Raw genomic sequence first — 14,562 nt, 5'->3', positions numbered from 1 at the left:
AAGAAGGATGACAGGCCGTCCGTCTGTGACATCAGGAGTAAAACATCTGTCCTGATCTGAGACATGACGGTCCCGACCGTTCACAGTCCACTTCAAGCAGTCAGTGATTCTGAACCAGGAGAAGCCGACCTCCTTCAGTCAATGAGAGCTCCACCTCCTCTGCAGCCGACACTCATTCACTGTGTGTGTGTTACCGTCTCACATACAGGTGAGACTAACGCCTCCTGACCTCTGTGACCTTTCAAAGTGCGACTCATGACCTGTCTGACACGTCAACCTGCTCCTGAACACCAGTCATCAGTTATGTTTCTACATGTTTGGCAAAGAACAGAGAAGAAGCTTCATGTCTGTACAAAGAGAGAAATACCTGTTCCTGTGTGACCTCTTAAAAACGTGATGACCCATAAAAAGCGCCGCGTTGCTGCGTCGCCACGTCGCCGCGGCAGCCTCCAGCTTTGTGTCCGACTATAAAACAGGTCAGGTTGAGCTGAGCAGCAGCAGCTCGTTTCAGAGAACCACAGCCTGCAGATCACATGACACAGGTGCGCACAGGGTTCGTACCTTCTCATTGGCTGTTCAAACAGACCTGTGCTGACTGACAGCCACCATGGTAACACCTGTTCTCCTCAGGTGTAACAATCTGAAGGCGTGTCACAGGCGTGTCACAGGTCAGATGGGGGTGTTGGGTAAATGTCCGTTGGACCCCGTCAGAGCCCCGTTACAGACCAGCCCCCCCGCCTGCCCGCTGTGTGAGGCCTTCCCGTTGCGTTTGCTCCCTCCGTGGCCCCTGAGGGCCTCCTGCTCATCAGACGTCCTCCGGTCTCTGGGGGGGGTCCCGGCCTGGGGGGCGGTGCGGCTGCGGCAGCGCTCTCTGAAGACGTACAGCAGCACGGTGAGGAGCAGGCTGAGGCACAGCACCAGCAGCACCGACACCACCACCAGCTCCTTCAGGTAGCAGGGGCCCCGTGACGACAACAGGGGCCCCTCTGAAAACGCGGTCCCTCTGTGTCCCGACTCTTCTGTCCACAGGGGGGAGTCTCTGTCCTGCTGCCGGGTGGGGGCCTGAGCGTCCCTGCTGGACTGCGTGGGCTGCGTCCCTCCTGGTCCCGTCTCTGTCCTCCGAGGACCCTCAGAGGGATGCAGGCGGGGCCCTGGCCGGACCCCCGCCTGTGTGCTGGGGGGAGGCGGGGCCACGCTGCTGCTCCTCTGCTTGACGTGGTAGATGGCCATGGTCTGCTGGAAGCCGTTCTCCGTGGACAGGCACAGGTAGTGTCCCAGCGTGGTGGGCGTGGCCACGAAGCTGAGGCTGCCGTCCTGCAGGTGCAGGTACAGGTCGGGGGACAGGCGGCTGTTGGGACGCTCCCACTGCTGCTGGGACAGACGGGAGGACGGGGGACACTGCAGACGCACCACCTCGTTCAGAGAGACGGAGACCAGCTCACCTGCAGGACACGAGGCTGACATACAGATTACAGATCACACACACCCCCGACACACAGAGACCCCCCCAGACACCCCTTCACAATAAAAGCACCACTAAACTACAGACAGCAATCTAATGAGACAGCTCTCACACAGGTGTGAGGGAGGGCTAACTCTGAGCTCGGCCTGATGCGGGTTACAAGCCAGGACTCTACAGCAGTGAGGTGAGCAAGGTGACTGTTAGTCTCTCTGTAGTGAAACGAAGAGCACACGCCTGCAGGAGCACACGCCTGCAGGAGCACACGCCTGCAGGAGCACCTGCTTCTGTGCTCATCACTGTAACATGTGACATCATCAGAGTGTACATGTGTAAATCAGTTAAATGTTAAAAACATGTGTGCTGTCACTGAAGAGTTGATTGATGAACATGTGTGTTGTTACAGCAGCATACATGTGAGGATGATCGGCTCGCAGGTGAGCTGGTGTGACTGTCAGAAGCCTTCTCTGCTGCTCTGCTGCTCTGTGTCTCTAACATGAAGCAGGTGAGATGACGTAAACTTACCTGCAGACAGTTTGTTGAATCTGGCTCTGTGCGTTAGCGACACGCTGCTGCACGCCTCCTCCACGCTCCCTCTGTCCACGTCCTGAACGCTGGGGGGGGAAATACAGTCAGAAGAACATCCACAGACACAGACACAGATCTGTGAACGACCTGAACCCACAACAGCAGCAGGTCCTCACGTTTAACAAACTGCAGCCAGCAGGTATTTCAATTATTATCAATAACACCTGCAGACTGTGAGTGATGGATGAGTCGCTGCAGCTCTTTGTTCCAGACTAAATGAATGTTGGATGGGTTTGAGTCATCATGTTCTCCTCCAGTGTTCTCTCCTCTGTGACAGCTGAATATCTTAGTGTGGACAGTCCAACACGTGTAAGGCTGCGGGGCTTTCAGAGACGCTCATCCACATCTCAGCAGGAGAATCTTTGGTAGCCGCCCTGCAGCCTCCAGCAGACACATCTCCTTATTGTACTTGATGGTTGTCATGGTTGTTCAGGCTGTGAACAGGAAGTGAACAGGTTAACATCAGTGGTACTCACAGGGTGGTCTTGGTGTTGTGGACCTCCACACAGGCCCGGCTGTTCGGGTCCCAGCCACAGAAAGGGTCTCGGGCCAGAACACACTGAGGGCAGGTCCAGTACACAGAACAGTTAGCTGTGGGGACCCTCACCACCCCCTCTGACGAGCCCACGTAGATCACACCCTGCAGGGGGACGGACAGGAAGTGAGGTCAGTGCTGGAGGAGGACTTTACATGAACTAAACACCACAGTGAGCACACGCTGACACACTGTGAGGGTCTCTCTGCTCTACAGGAATATCCCCTGATACACCTGAGTGATTCAAACGAGACATGAACTCCTCAGAGGAACAAACACTGACGACATGTCTGGGACCAGTTAACGTCAGTCTGTAACAGGCTGTACGTTTCAGTGACACGGTGCACTGCATAAATTAAACCAACTGTTAAACTCGTCACCTGACGGCCTAACGAGGCTCCATGAGCTCCATGAGCAGGTGACACCTAAAGGCACCTTTCTTCTGAACAGGTTATAATCGTTAAACTCAAGTGGCTCTGATTTATCGCTTTGTGGTCTGTTCAGTTTGGCCATCTTTTTTTCAGAGCCAGAAGTGACCATATTTGGTCGAGAGGGAGGAGCAGTCGCAAACACTAAGTTATCAGCTAATGCTAGCAGTAGCTTGGTTAGCATGGTGCATCCATAAACTTACTGAAAACATAAACAGCTGATTCCTCAGAGAGGCTTTTAGTACAAGTGGACTCTGAACAAGACATTTAGGTCACTGATACGGACCTGTCAATCACAGGTAGCCCCGCCCTGAAGACACCCGCAGGTTTAAGACACGACTGCATGCATCTCTTCTTGACACAGTCTGTGATCAGCAAACACCTGACAGTCGGTTTATTTGGACTTCTAGTTAACACATATATCCCAGGCTGACATATTCGGACCTTTCAGTTTAATCAGCTTTGAGTCATAAAGTTAAACACCTGATGTTTGGTGTCAGGGGCTCTTCGGGGTCAAGAGTGAAGAAAGAACCATTACTCATTTGTCTTCAGAGGCGCAGGGAGGAGAAACTTCCTTCCTTAAATCTGACTAACAGAAAGTTTCACACGTCCTCTTCTTCTTCCTCTTCAACAGCTTTTTAAGGAAGTGAGAGCAGAGACACTGAACACAACACGGCCGACACTTCATTCTCACAGTTTCTTTCTCTCCTCCTGCTGATGACAGCTTTCATCAGAGGCCACCACTCTGACCAGGCTGGTGCACGAGCTCGCTGAGGAACATCAAGCTTTACATCTGTTGAAGGTTTCTGGTCTAAATCTCTGACATGAACTCACCTGTGGCACGGAGAGCTTCAGACTCTTGACGGGCTGCGGCTGCTCGAACACCTGCACCTCCTCTATGATGTGAGCGCCGCTCTGCAGCAGCACCGCTTTGTGCAGGAAACCAGACTCTGAAACACAGTGAGACACAAACGCAGAGTGAGACAGAGGCCTCTGAGTGAACGACAATCTATCATGTAGTTGGACTGTGCCGAACAGGGAGCGTGGTGTACCTGTGAGCAGGAAGAGGACGGTGTAGTCTCTGTGGTTCACAGCCTGCACTCTCTGCACAGCCAGGTGACTGTACCTGTGCTCGGCAGAAACCATGGTCAGACTCCGTCCCACCGGCCGCACGCTCTCGTCGGCCAGGAAGTTCTCTTTGACGAAGCGCAGAGCGTTGTCCGACGCGTTGTGGAGGCCGCACTGCACACAGAGAGGCAGACCGACGGTATCACACACTGTGTTCATCGTTAGCTCACCTCAGAGCGAAGGACATCAAACTGGTTCAGCACACAGAACTGCTTCTGGTTCTGAAGATAAAGCATGCATGTTCATGTTCATTCAACAGACATTTAGAGCCATTTATAATCAACACATTCACTCCACAGCAAACTGATGATCATCAGCTGATTCACAAATGACCCGGTGCGTCTTCAATCATCGGTGCAGAAGTCGACTTCACCCTGAGTGAGCACACAGTCGGCGTGCTGACGCAGGAAGTGGCTCTGAATGTATGAGAAGTGAGAGCAGCTGAGAGACAACATCAGACAGGCCCGGCTGCACACACACACACACACACACACACACACACACACACACACACACACACACACACACACACACACACACACGCAGATTACTGCATGTTAACGTCTGTACACCTCTTCCATTACACTATTCATCACATACAGCAGTTTTATATTTTCCTGGTTTGAGTCTCCTGACAGAACTCGTTAACTTGCTCGTGCTGTGTGAACGTGCTCCTGATTCTCTGTGTTCACTGTTTCTGTGTGAAGTTACTCAGCGATGATTCTGATCGATTCAAGCTGTCGGGGTCGTCATGTGACTCTTCAACATTATTTAGTGCAACTTGGAGGAATTAGTTTTCCAACATGTCTGACTGTGTTTCTTGATCTCCTGGACTTTCTAAGATCTGTGACTTTGTTTGAACAAACTGGGTTTTTCCATGTAGACATCAGAGACTGAGACGAGCATGAACTCAGCTTGTTAGAGTCAGGAAACCCTTTCTTCCTCTTCAGAGCTAAACGAGCGCCCTGTCCCCGCTCCTCTCTCGTATCAGTCGCAGCGGATCATTACCTCTCCTGGATTGGCGACCTTCTCCTGAACCCGGGTGCTCCACTGTAACGTGTCCCGGTTCAGGACTTTGTAGTTTCCAGAGAAAACTGATTTGATGTCAGAGAGGCGGAACGAGCACACGGCTGAGCGTCCGGAGTTCACAGACCTGGAGAACAAAGAAACAAACTTTAAACAGGCTAAAACCCACATGATGAGACGGCACACATTCACCGTGATTCTCCTGAAGAAGAAGAAGAAGCTACGAGATGAGAGCAGCGTGAAGACACCTGAGCAGGTGGTCGGTTCATGCGATCAGATAAGACATGTTCTTTGTTCTGTTCTTGTGTTTCTATGTTTGAAAAACACTCAGATTTCCTTCACGCGATTCCCAAACTCTCCATGACCCCACCTACACACGCACAGTGCTGCGGGCCGACTTTCAGATTAATGTTTCCCTTAAATTTGAAAGAAATTACAAAATAATTATGCTAATTGTTTTTTGCATTTCTTCCAATGTGCTCAGAAGTAGAACCAGAAAACAGATCCAACATCTTCATTAAACCACAAAGAGCCGTGACATCGCTCTCTGCAAACGCACCAGACTCCATCGACAAAAACAGCCATTTCCTCCTGCAGAACACCGGTCAGCTCTGCCTTCACCGCTTTGTTTGTTTGTGCTGTTGTGTGACTTTGGTGTTTTTAATGGTTCTTGGTGATCCAAAACAATATAATAACTCAAACAAACTAAGCAGTCGAAGGCAGAGGTAGACGAGGAACTCCTGTGTCCTGAGAGCTTAAATCCCTGTTTTTCTGAATGGAGTCTGGTGTGTGTGCAGAGAGCGATGTAACGTCTGTGTGTGGTTAAAACAATCATCTTCCTCTGTAACAAAAAGGTCTATCTCTGTAGGGATCCTTTCTGTCATGTTGTCACACACTTAGAATAACAATCTGAGCCTGTCAGTGGAAACAACAAGAACTTTTAGTGGACGACCTTTGACCTTTATGTTGCAGCCATTACAGCCTGTTTCACTGCTGCAGGACGAACACATTCACACACTGTTTGTACCTGTGAGCCATTCAGACCAATAAATATGTACAAATAGAGGTTAAAAAACACAGACTTCTCCTTTAAACACTCTCAGTATAAAGCTCCTGTTTGGTTTGTACCATCGTCGTGTAGTTTACTGACCACTGGGAGGTGAAGATGCCGTAGAAGAGTGTGTCGTCTGCAGGAGCGCCCTCTGCAGGTGGGAGGGTGTCTATGTCCTGGATCACGTTGTAGGGCAGCTCGTCGTCAGCCTGACACAGCAGCTGAGCTTTGGCAAACGTGGTCCAGCGTCTCTGCAGGGTCCGCTGGCCCCCGACGTCACTCTGACCCGAGACAGAGAAGAAGACTTTAGTAACACAGCTCACCAGATCAGGGTTCTGTCGTCCTGCGAGCTCAACATGTACTGCTTCAAAGATCTCCCTTGAACCTAAAGTCAGGTGTTTGTCCGCTGCAGCAACCACCTCTCCTGTTTTTTCCCCTCTCTGTGTTCATCTGAGCTTTCTGCAGAGTCACACAGAAGCTGCAGCGTCTCTGTGCAGACAGTTTCCATGCTGAGCTGCAGTGACGGAGACAAAGAGAATGTTCCTGGAAGGAATCCCTGTGAGTCAGACACAGCAGGTGGATTAGTCTGTGCTGTAATGCATGTTAACCTTTGATGTTGGAAGTTAAAAATACCTCGCACCTGTGTCCTCACATATTACCACTGACATAAGAGCTGCACAGTGTCTGAATCAGAGTTATTTAGATCATTCGTATAAACCATGCTGCTTCAGCTCCAACATGACGGTCTTAAAGACGGTTTGTTTCTCACCATGCAGATCTGAGACACTCGGGAGACGACGAACTTGTCGATGAAGTCGTACTCTCTGCCCACTTCACTGAAGAAGAAGTAGATCTTCTCCTCATCAGGGATGAAACTGGAGCTGATGAAGGTCGGGTCTACAGAAGCACAGAGAGGAGAGGGGTCAGAAAACAGAACAAGTAAAACAGGAAACAGACACAACTCTTTCACAATAAAATGACATCACATGGTTTGTATCTGCGACCTGCTGAGTCCAGGTGTGCTCACATAGTATTAAAATAATGAGAGAGTCCACACTGACCCTCGAGCCATCCCAACGTGTCGTCCAGCTTGAGGTCGACCCGTCGGCCCTCACTCAGGTGTCGGGAGATCACAGGTCTGTTCCCTCTGTAGTCTGCAACCGTCCCCGTGTACAGCTCTCCATCTGAGACACCAGAGAACAGTTCAAGCTGCTGAAGACGAACAGAGGAAGCTATCTGATCAATCTGATCAATCTGAAATCAGACGACACACAGCGGCACACTCTGCGTTCTCTCCATCAATAACACCAGAACAATCCATCAGCTGCGTGCTGTAAGTCACTCCTCTTCCTCATCAGTCTAATGACTCCTTGTGGGTCATGACTTCATGCATGTTGTAAAAGGTATGAAAGGCAGCAGCTCTCACATGTTCACGTGAGTGAGAACAAAAAGCTCACGTTGTTCATCAGAGTGTTTGAGGAGGCTGAGCTCGTCTGAAGCATCATCAATAATCACCAAGAGCTCGACGGGTGCATCATCATGTCCTCAGCACCGCGAGACTCTCTCCGCTTAGCGAGGGTGCAAACACGAGAGGTGCATCTTCAGCTGCAGTATGTTGAATCAAAACGGCCTGCTCCGCGTTACCTGCCCCGCGTTACCTGCTCCGCGTTACCTGCCCCGCGTTACCTGTCCCGCGTTACCTGCTCCGCGTTACCTGCCCCGCGTTACCTGCCCCGCGTTACCTGCTCCGCGTTACCTGCCCCGCGTTACCTGTCCCGCGTTACCTGTCCCGCGTTACCTGCTCCGCGTTACTTGCCCCACGTTACCTGCCCCGCGTTACCTGTCCCGCGTTACCTGTCCCGCGTTACCTGCCCCGCGTTACCTGCCCCGCGTTACCTGCCCCGCGTTACTTGCCCCACGTTACCTGCCCCGCGTTACCTGCCCCGCGTTACCTGTCCCGCGTTACCTGCCCCGCGTTACCTGCTCCACGTTACCTGCCCCACGTTACCTGCCCCACGTTACCTGCCCCGCGTTACCTGCTCCACGTTACCTGCCCCACGTTACCTGCCCCACGTTACCTGCCCCGCGTTACCTGCCCCGCGTTACCTGCCCCACGTTACCTCATGCTAACCCGCTCAGCGACCTGCTAGGTGAGTGAAGCCCTGGCGTGTAACAGTGCTGCATGTTTGTTCCGATTGTTCCGGGACACACAGCCTTAACGTGGAAATGAACCACTCGTAACCTAGTAACCGGCTCTGGGGTCACTTACATCATCACATACACAGGGTCAGAGTTTATACACAGCTGGGAGCTGGACTCGGTTATCACTTCTCAGGTCACACAGGCTCCGCCCTCCGTCTCATGTTGAAGTAGTGTTCTTCTCCTCCTGAGGACAGACCTGAGCTTCATGTTGTTCCTGATCTGCATCATGTTGTTCTTTCAGCTGAAGAGCCGTTAATTAAAGTCGATCACAAGAAAATGGGCTTCTGTTTCGGGTTGTGCTTCTCAACCTGCTGACTGGACTGTAAACAGTGCAGCACGCGGACAAAGGAAAACGTAAATGTGTATGTTCGTCGGAGGATAGTTGGTGGTCCAGTTCTACCTGAAGTGAGACTGAATGTATGCTTACATTCAGCAGGTAATCCCTCCACATGCCCACAGTGGAAGCCAAATGTTTCTTCAGACGCTCATCGTTGCCTTACCTACGATGATGGCGGTGTTGCGTTGGTAGGGGTCGTAGGGGCAGCGGCCTCGTCCTTCATCAGGCTTCAGGCTCATCGTTAACGTCTCCGAGTTCTGCACAGAGAGGAGAGAAAGTCAGGCTGATACTAAAGAGAGATAAATCACATCCTGCATTAATATTAGTATTTTTGTGTTTGTTGTGTAAGTGAACATTATCCTTCAGTCCCCATCAGTCTGAACATGTGTGAACGTACGATGTAGGTGCAGCGTGGACTGAAGGCGAACGTCCCGCAGGCGTAGATGTGGCTGCTGTTCAGAAACTGCAGAACTCGGATGAAGTTTGGACAGTCGCTCTAAAAAACATCATCAGGTTAGTTCAGGGTCAGTGAAGCTGGACGGTTCAGTGTGTGTCTGCAGCGGGACCTTTGGATTCAGCACTAATATTGACTCTACAGACACATGCACCAGAACCATCTCTGGTCAGAGAGAGCTTAACTAAGAACAAGACAAACACAGAGAGTACACTGCCTCTCTGTGCTCCTCACTGAGGATACATTACGCTGTTTTTTATATTTAAAACATAGATAACATGTATAACAGCTTAAAAATCATTTTAATGTCACACTGACTTTAACAGGCATTTTAATCCAAACTATCCCGGGGTCAGATTTCTCTGTCGATGATTCAGCCCGTTCTGGGCATCAGAGAGCAAGAACAACGTTTGTTTTTATATTTAAAATATTCTGTTATTATCATCAGAATGGAGTTTGTCAAAAGAATTACACTTCTGTGGCACTTTTACATCTTACACGCAGAATATTTACTGTGTTTTTAGACATAAAAGCAGTTTAGACTGTCGGCCTTTAAAACATGTAGGGACGCTGTTTCCATGGCGATGTTTATAACTGGATCAGTAACTTTTTAATGACGAAAAAAACATGTTTTTATTAACGATCATGAGACAGACACAATTATGGTGTACCTCAAGGATCCATGTTAGGACATCTATTATTTCCTGTTACTGCAGAATGTGAAACACAACAGTCTTTTTGCAGACGACACTAAACAACTAATTCTCACATTACCATCCGTCCATTTACTCAATATGGGTTCAATTAAACAAGTTTCTTTAAAACGCTGATATCTGTCATGAGCTGATGATTTCGTATGTTTGTCTTACCTTGTAAAAGCATCATGCCACATTCAGGCCATTTGTTGGTGTTTGTGTTTGAAACTAAAAAACTAAACTCAGAGTTAGTTTAACAAGAGAGTGATCGCCTGAGGCTCCATGAGGATAAATCTCAGATGGGCTTTAAGTCGGTGCTGACAGACGTCTACTCTGAAGACGTGAAGACCATGAAACTTATTATCTTAAATAATAAATGTAAACGTTCTTCATGTTGGTCAGACCTTTATCTGGTCTAAACCTGCACTCCGAATTTACACATCAGTACACATTAAGCACTCACCATTTTCTTTCCCTTCATGGAGCATTGTTCGAGGTCTTTGTCTGACGGGCTCCAGTCCAGCTGGAAGAAGACGACACAGTCAGAGGGGGCGGAGCTACACGGAGCACCTTTTGATTTGGGTCACCTTTTTCTGTGATTCATGTTGATAATATCGTAGCAAATAAAATAACTTATAGATCTAAAGGTGATTAAAGACAGGGACCAGTGGACCACACTCACACGGCGGCCATTTTCCTGTGAGGTCACAGTCAGGGCGGGAAGCTCTGCTGCTGTTATCAGGTCGACTGATGTGTTTGAAATGTAACTTTAAACAAAGGAATCTGACAGAGCGTCAACAAGTGTTAGCTAATGTTAGCATCGAACCACTTCCTGGCTAATATAACCACAAGCCAGGAAGTGGCTAAATGCTAACACTACAGTTTGATAGGGTTTAATGATATGAGTTAAGTCCTAGCTCAGCGCTATGTTAGCTCAGCCCCGTCCAGAAAACCTCGACAGCGTTAGAGCCTCCCGCCGGGAGGGAAACATGGCCGCCACGTGAAGCTGGTCAACTCGCTGTAAACTTTTTGTTCCATAAATCCAAACTGTAGGGAACATGCCCCCCCACCTTGCTCCTCGGTGTGATAGCGTCCTCGTTGCTAACGTCCAGCGCTAACACAGCATCCCGCGCTCCCACATACAGCACGCCTCCGTCCTCACTGAGCAGCAGGGTGGTGGTGTTGCTGACCTCAGGGCTGCTGAAGCGGGTGACGAGTCTCCCGGGACTTCCTGTTTGTTCACAGCAGGTAACACTCACGTCAGGCCAATCAAAGTAAACAGGTGTGAGCAGGCACTGTCTTCTTCTGCTCATCTTTAACCTGCAGACCGCTGCCTTCAAGGACTTCATTTCAGAATAGAGGTCAACAGAACAACGTCTCACCCAGACTGAAGGAGACTCTGGGCGTGGGTCCGGTCTCAGACGGACCCAGGCAGCTCAGCAGGGCCACAGTGAGGGACAGCAGGCAGTGGATCTCCATCACAGCTCACAGAGTCTGCTGCTTGTCCACGGTGTCAGAGACGTGAGGGGAGGGCGGGAGAGCGTAGCTGAAGCCACATGATCCAGTCTCTACGGCCGACCATCACTGGACCTGAGACACACACACACAGACACAGACACACACACACACACACACACACACACACACACACACACACACACACACACAGTATGATGTGTGCGTCAGCGTCTTTAGCGTGTTATCACCACAGTCTCTCCTGAAAGCCTCACGAGCCTCAGCTCGTCGCTCCATCACAACTTTCTTCGATAAATGAAGCAGGTTCTTTCTACATGTGACATTTCGTCCTTTCAGCAAGACGATCAATCGTAGATGAAAGTGGCCTCAGGACAGAGAGGCCTGTACAGTCTACAGGTGTGTTTTTAACCATGCACTGGTTATTAACTCCGTCAGTCAGCTTCCTGTTCACAGCTTTCTGCAGTAGCATCGAGCTAAAGTCTTCAAGCTGTCTGAAATTCACTTTCAACTCATAAAACCTTTATTACTTTAGCTGATAAATAAAGCACGTTAACCCAGAGAAGCTGAGAAGTTTAGTCTTAGTCTAAGGATGTAGTCCAGGCCTGACCGGTCTAAGCATCGTGCTCTGTTCAGCAGAGCCCACGTGCTGCAGATGTGAGGGAAGCAGTGACTCTCCCTGTCACACATTTTAACAAATAGAATAAAAGGTTTTACAAGTTGAAACGAAGGTGTCAGAGAGTGTGAGACACTGCAGCTGTGTCTCACACTCTCCCACAAAACATTAAAGAGCAGAGTATGCAAAGCACTCGGTTTCACTTCACACTGAGGCAGAAGCTTCATCCAGCGTCTTCAACACAGTTTCAGACTTTGATCACATTGATCATGTTTGATATTTAAGAAGCTCGTCCAGATCTATCCAACGTGCTGCAGGTGTGAGGGAAGCAGTGAACTCTCCTGGTTCTTGCATTTTCACATGTAGAATAAAAGGTTTGAAGAGGCTTTCAGACCGCTTCAACATGCTCGCACACTCAGGGGAACAACGGTAAGTTTCACTTCCTCCTCCACTTCTGTATCTGAAGCAAAGACCGGAAACCTGACGTCAGCGCTGTTTGACAGACAAACTACTGCTCACATTTCCATACAGCTCGGTGGAAGGCTGGAGTCTGGGCCGAGGAAGAGCACATGACAATACGGACCAGATCCAACACAGAGATGTCAAAGTTTCTTCCTCAGTTTGTGTTCAGAGCTGTCAGTCAGTTTTTCGCAGCTTCTCAGCACAGGTTACAAAGAGCTTTCCATCTGACAGCAGCCTCCAAACACAGCGCACAGAACAAGCACAGAGGAAACGCTCAAAAGCACAGGCACCAACAACACAAACAAATACACACATGGACACAAACAGCATAAAGGCTCCTCCCTCACAAAGCCCTGACACGACAGAGAAGTTCAATGAAGAAGCTGGTTTCATCACAGTAACGAGTTCTCTGCTCTCCGCATGTGTATGTGAAGAATGTGAAATATTTACAGAGTACGATAAGAAATGCACGGCAGAGATGAAGACGCTTCAGCGAGGAAGAGCCATGTTCTCTCACAGTTCCTCACAGAAATATGTCAAACACACCCGATTCCATTGTTCAAAGGTAATTACAGTGTTCTAAAAGTTCTTGTTGTTTCACTGACAGGCTCAGGTTGTTATTCTAAGTGTGTGACAACATGACAGAAAGGATCCCTACAGAGATAGACCTTTTTGTTACAGAGGAAGATGATTGTTTTAACCACACACAGACGTTACATCGCTCTCTGCACACACACCAGACTCCATTCAGAAAAACACTGATTTAAGCTGCAGGAGCTGCTGCTCTGCTGCTGCCTTAACAAACTGCATGTGAACAAGAAGAAGTAATGTTCTAGAAGGAAAGTCACCGTCCGTCTCTGCTCACTACAGCCCAGCCTCAGGTGAGCGTAAACGTTGTGTTTAAACGCAATAATGTGAAATCTTCGTTATCTTATTGATCATATCCTGCTTCCCGTTACTGACTCCGTTTATCTGCTGCGTATTAGCATGTCGCTCTCCTTCCAGTGAAACATCAACAACACACGCATCCACCTTACAGGCAGCGTGTCCTGCTCTGACAGATGGACACACACTTTACCTCTGTCGTTGCACTCACACAGGTTTTATGCACGTTCCACACGTGCATGAGGGAACTGTAAAACACATCTGTTTCTAATGCAGTCCAGATCAACATGAGCATCAAACTAAGGCTAATCAACATGTGTGTGTGAGCTGATCTCATTAGCTTTAGCTCTGTGCTCTTTGTTTCTAACTGTGTTTCAGCTCTGTGTGCACGCTCCAGCAGACCTGCGCAGTTCAACATCATCTGTTTGTTCTGTTCCAGCTGCAGAACGGAGTCAGTCCGAGAAGTCAAATCTGATGAACACGTGGTGTCCAAAGTTCAGCGCCTGCAGCTAACACTATAAGTCACTGTAACAGCGCATTGTAACAGGTTACAGTCCGGTATTAAAGCTGCAGCGTGCAGAGAGAGGCGCACAGAGACGGGCTGACCTGCTGCATGTGTCAGGAGGAGACATTTTACTCTCTCTGATCTGCAACAGGAAGCAGGGACACACCGAGCCGTCATTTTTATCAGTCTGAGAGCAACAAGAGAAAGAAAATGTGAGGCAGATAAAGTGACCTTACACTCCTGCAGATAGTTTCCTCCCTGTTCTCCTCCTGGAGTCACTCCGCAGATGTCCGCTCCTCTCGCTCTGCTCCGGAGAAAACTCTGGAAGAAGAAACGTGACCCGGTGAGCACAAACCGCTGACCGAGGTTCAGCCTTCACTATAACAACAAAGCCTCAGAGCCTCCTCCTCCTCCTACTCCATCAGGAGGTGCAGCAGGCTGCAGGCTCCCCCTGGAGGCCGTCAAACACATTACAGGCAGCAGACAGCAGCAGGGCCGGAGAGGAGGCTTCTCCGGACCAGAGCTCACCTGCTCACACTCCTCTTTATGATTCATCTCACGTGATGCTGCTCTTGCAGCATGTGCACATCATCAGTGTTGTAGATGAAGGCCTATTTTATGATGCTGCAGTGTGCACACAGTGTGCAGCTGGGTCCGTGAGCCTGGGTGCTGCTGTTTGGCGTGGTTCTATGTAAAATGGTGAAGGCGGTGACAGCCA

The 14,562-nt window shown here is 49.5% G+C and overlaps 1 protein-coding gene across 2 annotated transcripts in view; it reads right to left on the bottom strand.

Annotated features, from left to right (window-relative positions):
- Positions 1-14,173, bottom strand: part of sema4ab (sema domain, immunoglobulin domain (Ig), transmembrane domain (TM) and short cytoplasmic domain, (semaphorin) 4Ab) — a 14,929-nt gene extending 756 nt beyond the window's left edge. The window contains exons 1-15 of one of the 2 annotated variants that reach the window (XM_069681777.1): positions 14,081-14,173; positions 11,286-11,493; positions 10,974-11,134; positions 10,367-10,426; positions 9,152-9,250; positions 8,918-9,011; positions 7,277-7,399; positions 6,985-7,112; positions 6,315-6,496; positions 5,147-5,291; positions 4,063-4,252; positions 3,845-3,960; positions 2,524-2,687; positions 1,985-2,073; positions 1-1,457 (exon numbers count right to left, since the gene is read on the bottom strand). The exon at positions 1-1,457 is cut by the window's left edge and continues 756 nt beyond it. In XM_069681777.1, coding sequence (XP_069537878.1) covers positions 670-1,457; positions 1,985-2,073; positions 2,524-2,687; positions 3,845-3,960; positions 4,063-4,252; positions 5,147-5,291; positions 6,315-6,496; positions 6,985-7,112; positions 7,277-7,399; positions 8,918-9,011; positions 9,152-9,250; positions 10,367-10,426; positions 10,974-11,134; positions 11,286-11,382 — 2,436 coding nt within the window. In that variant the 5' untranslated portion in view covers positions 11,383-11,493; positions 14,081-14,173 and the 3' untranslated portion in view covers positions 1-669. The remainder of the gene's footprint in view (positions 1,458-1,984; positions 2,074-2,523; positions 2,688-3,844; positions 3,961-4,062; positions 4,253-5,146; positions 5,292-6,314; positions 6,497-6,984; positions 7,113-7,276; positions 7,400-8,917; positions 9,012-9,151; positions 9,251-10,366; positions 10,427-10,973; positions 11,135-11,285; positions 11,494-14,080) is intronic. The other variant, XM_069681778.1, reaches the window with a different exon arrangement.
- Positions 14,174-14,562: the final 389 nt, after the last annotated feature.

The sequence above is a fragment of the Semicossyphus pulcher genome, unplaced genomic scaffold, assembly GCF_022749685.1.
Source record: "Semicossyphus pulcher isolate SPU_LCO1_2020_fin unplaced genomic scaffold, fSemPul1.0.p SCAF_5, whole genome shotgun sequence".
NCBI classification, from domain to species: Eukaryota; Metazoa; Chordata; class Actinopteri; order Labriformes; family Labridae; genus Semicossyphus; species Semicossyphus pulcher.
Note: the sequence above shows the minus strand (reverse complement) of the source record. Positions and strands in the feature narration are given on the sequence as shown.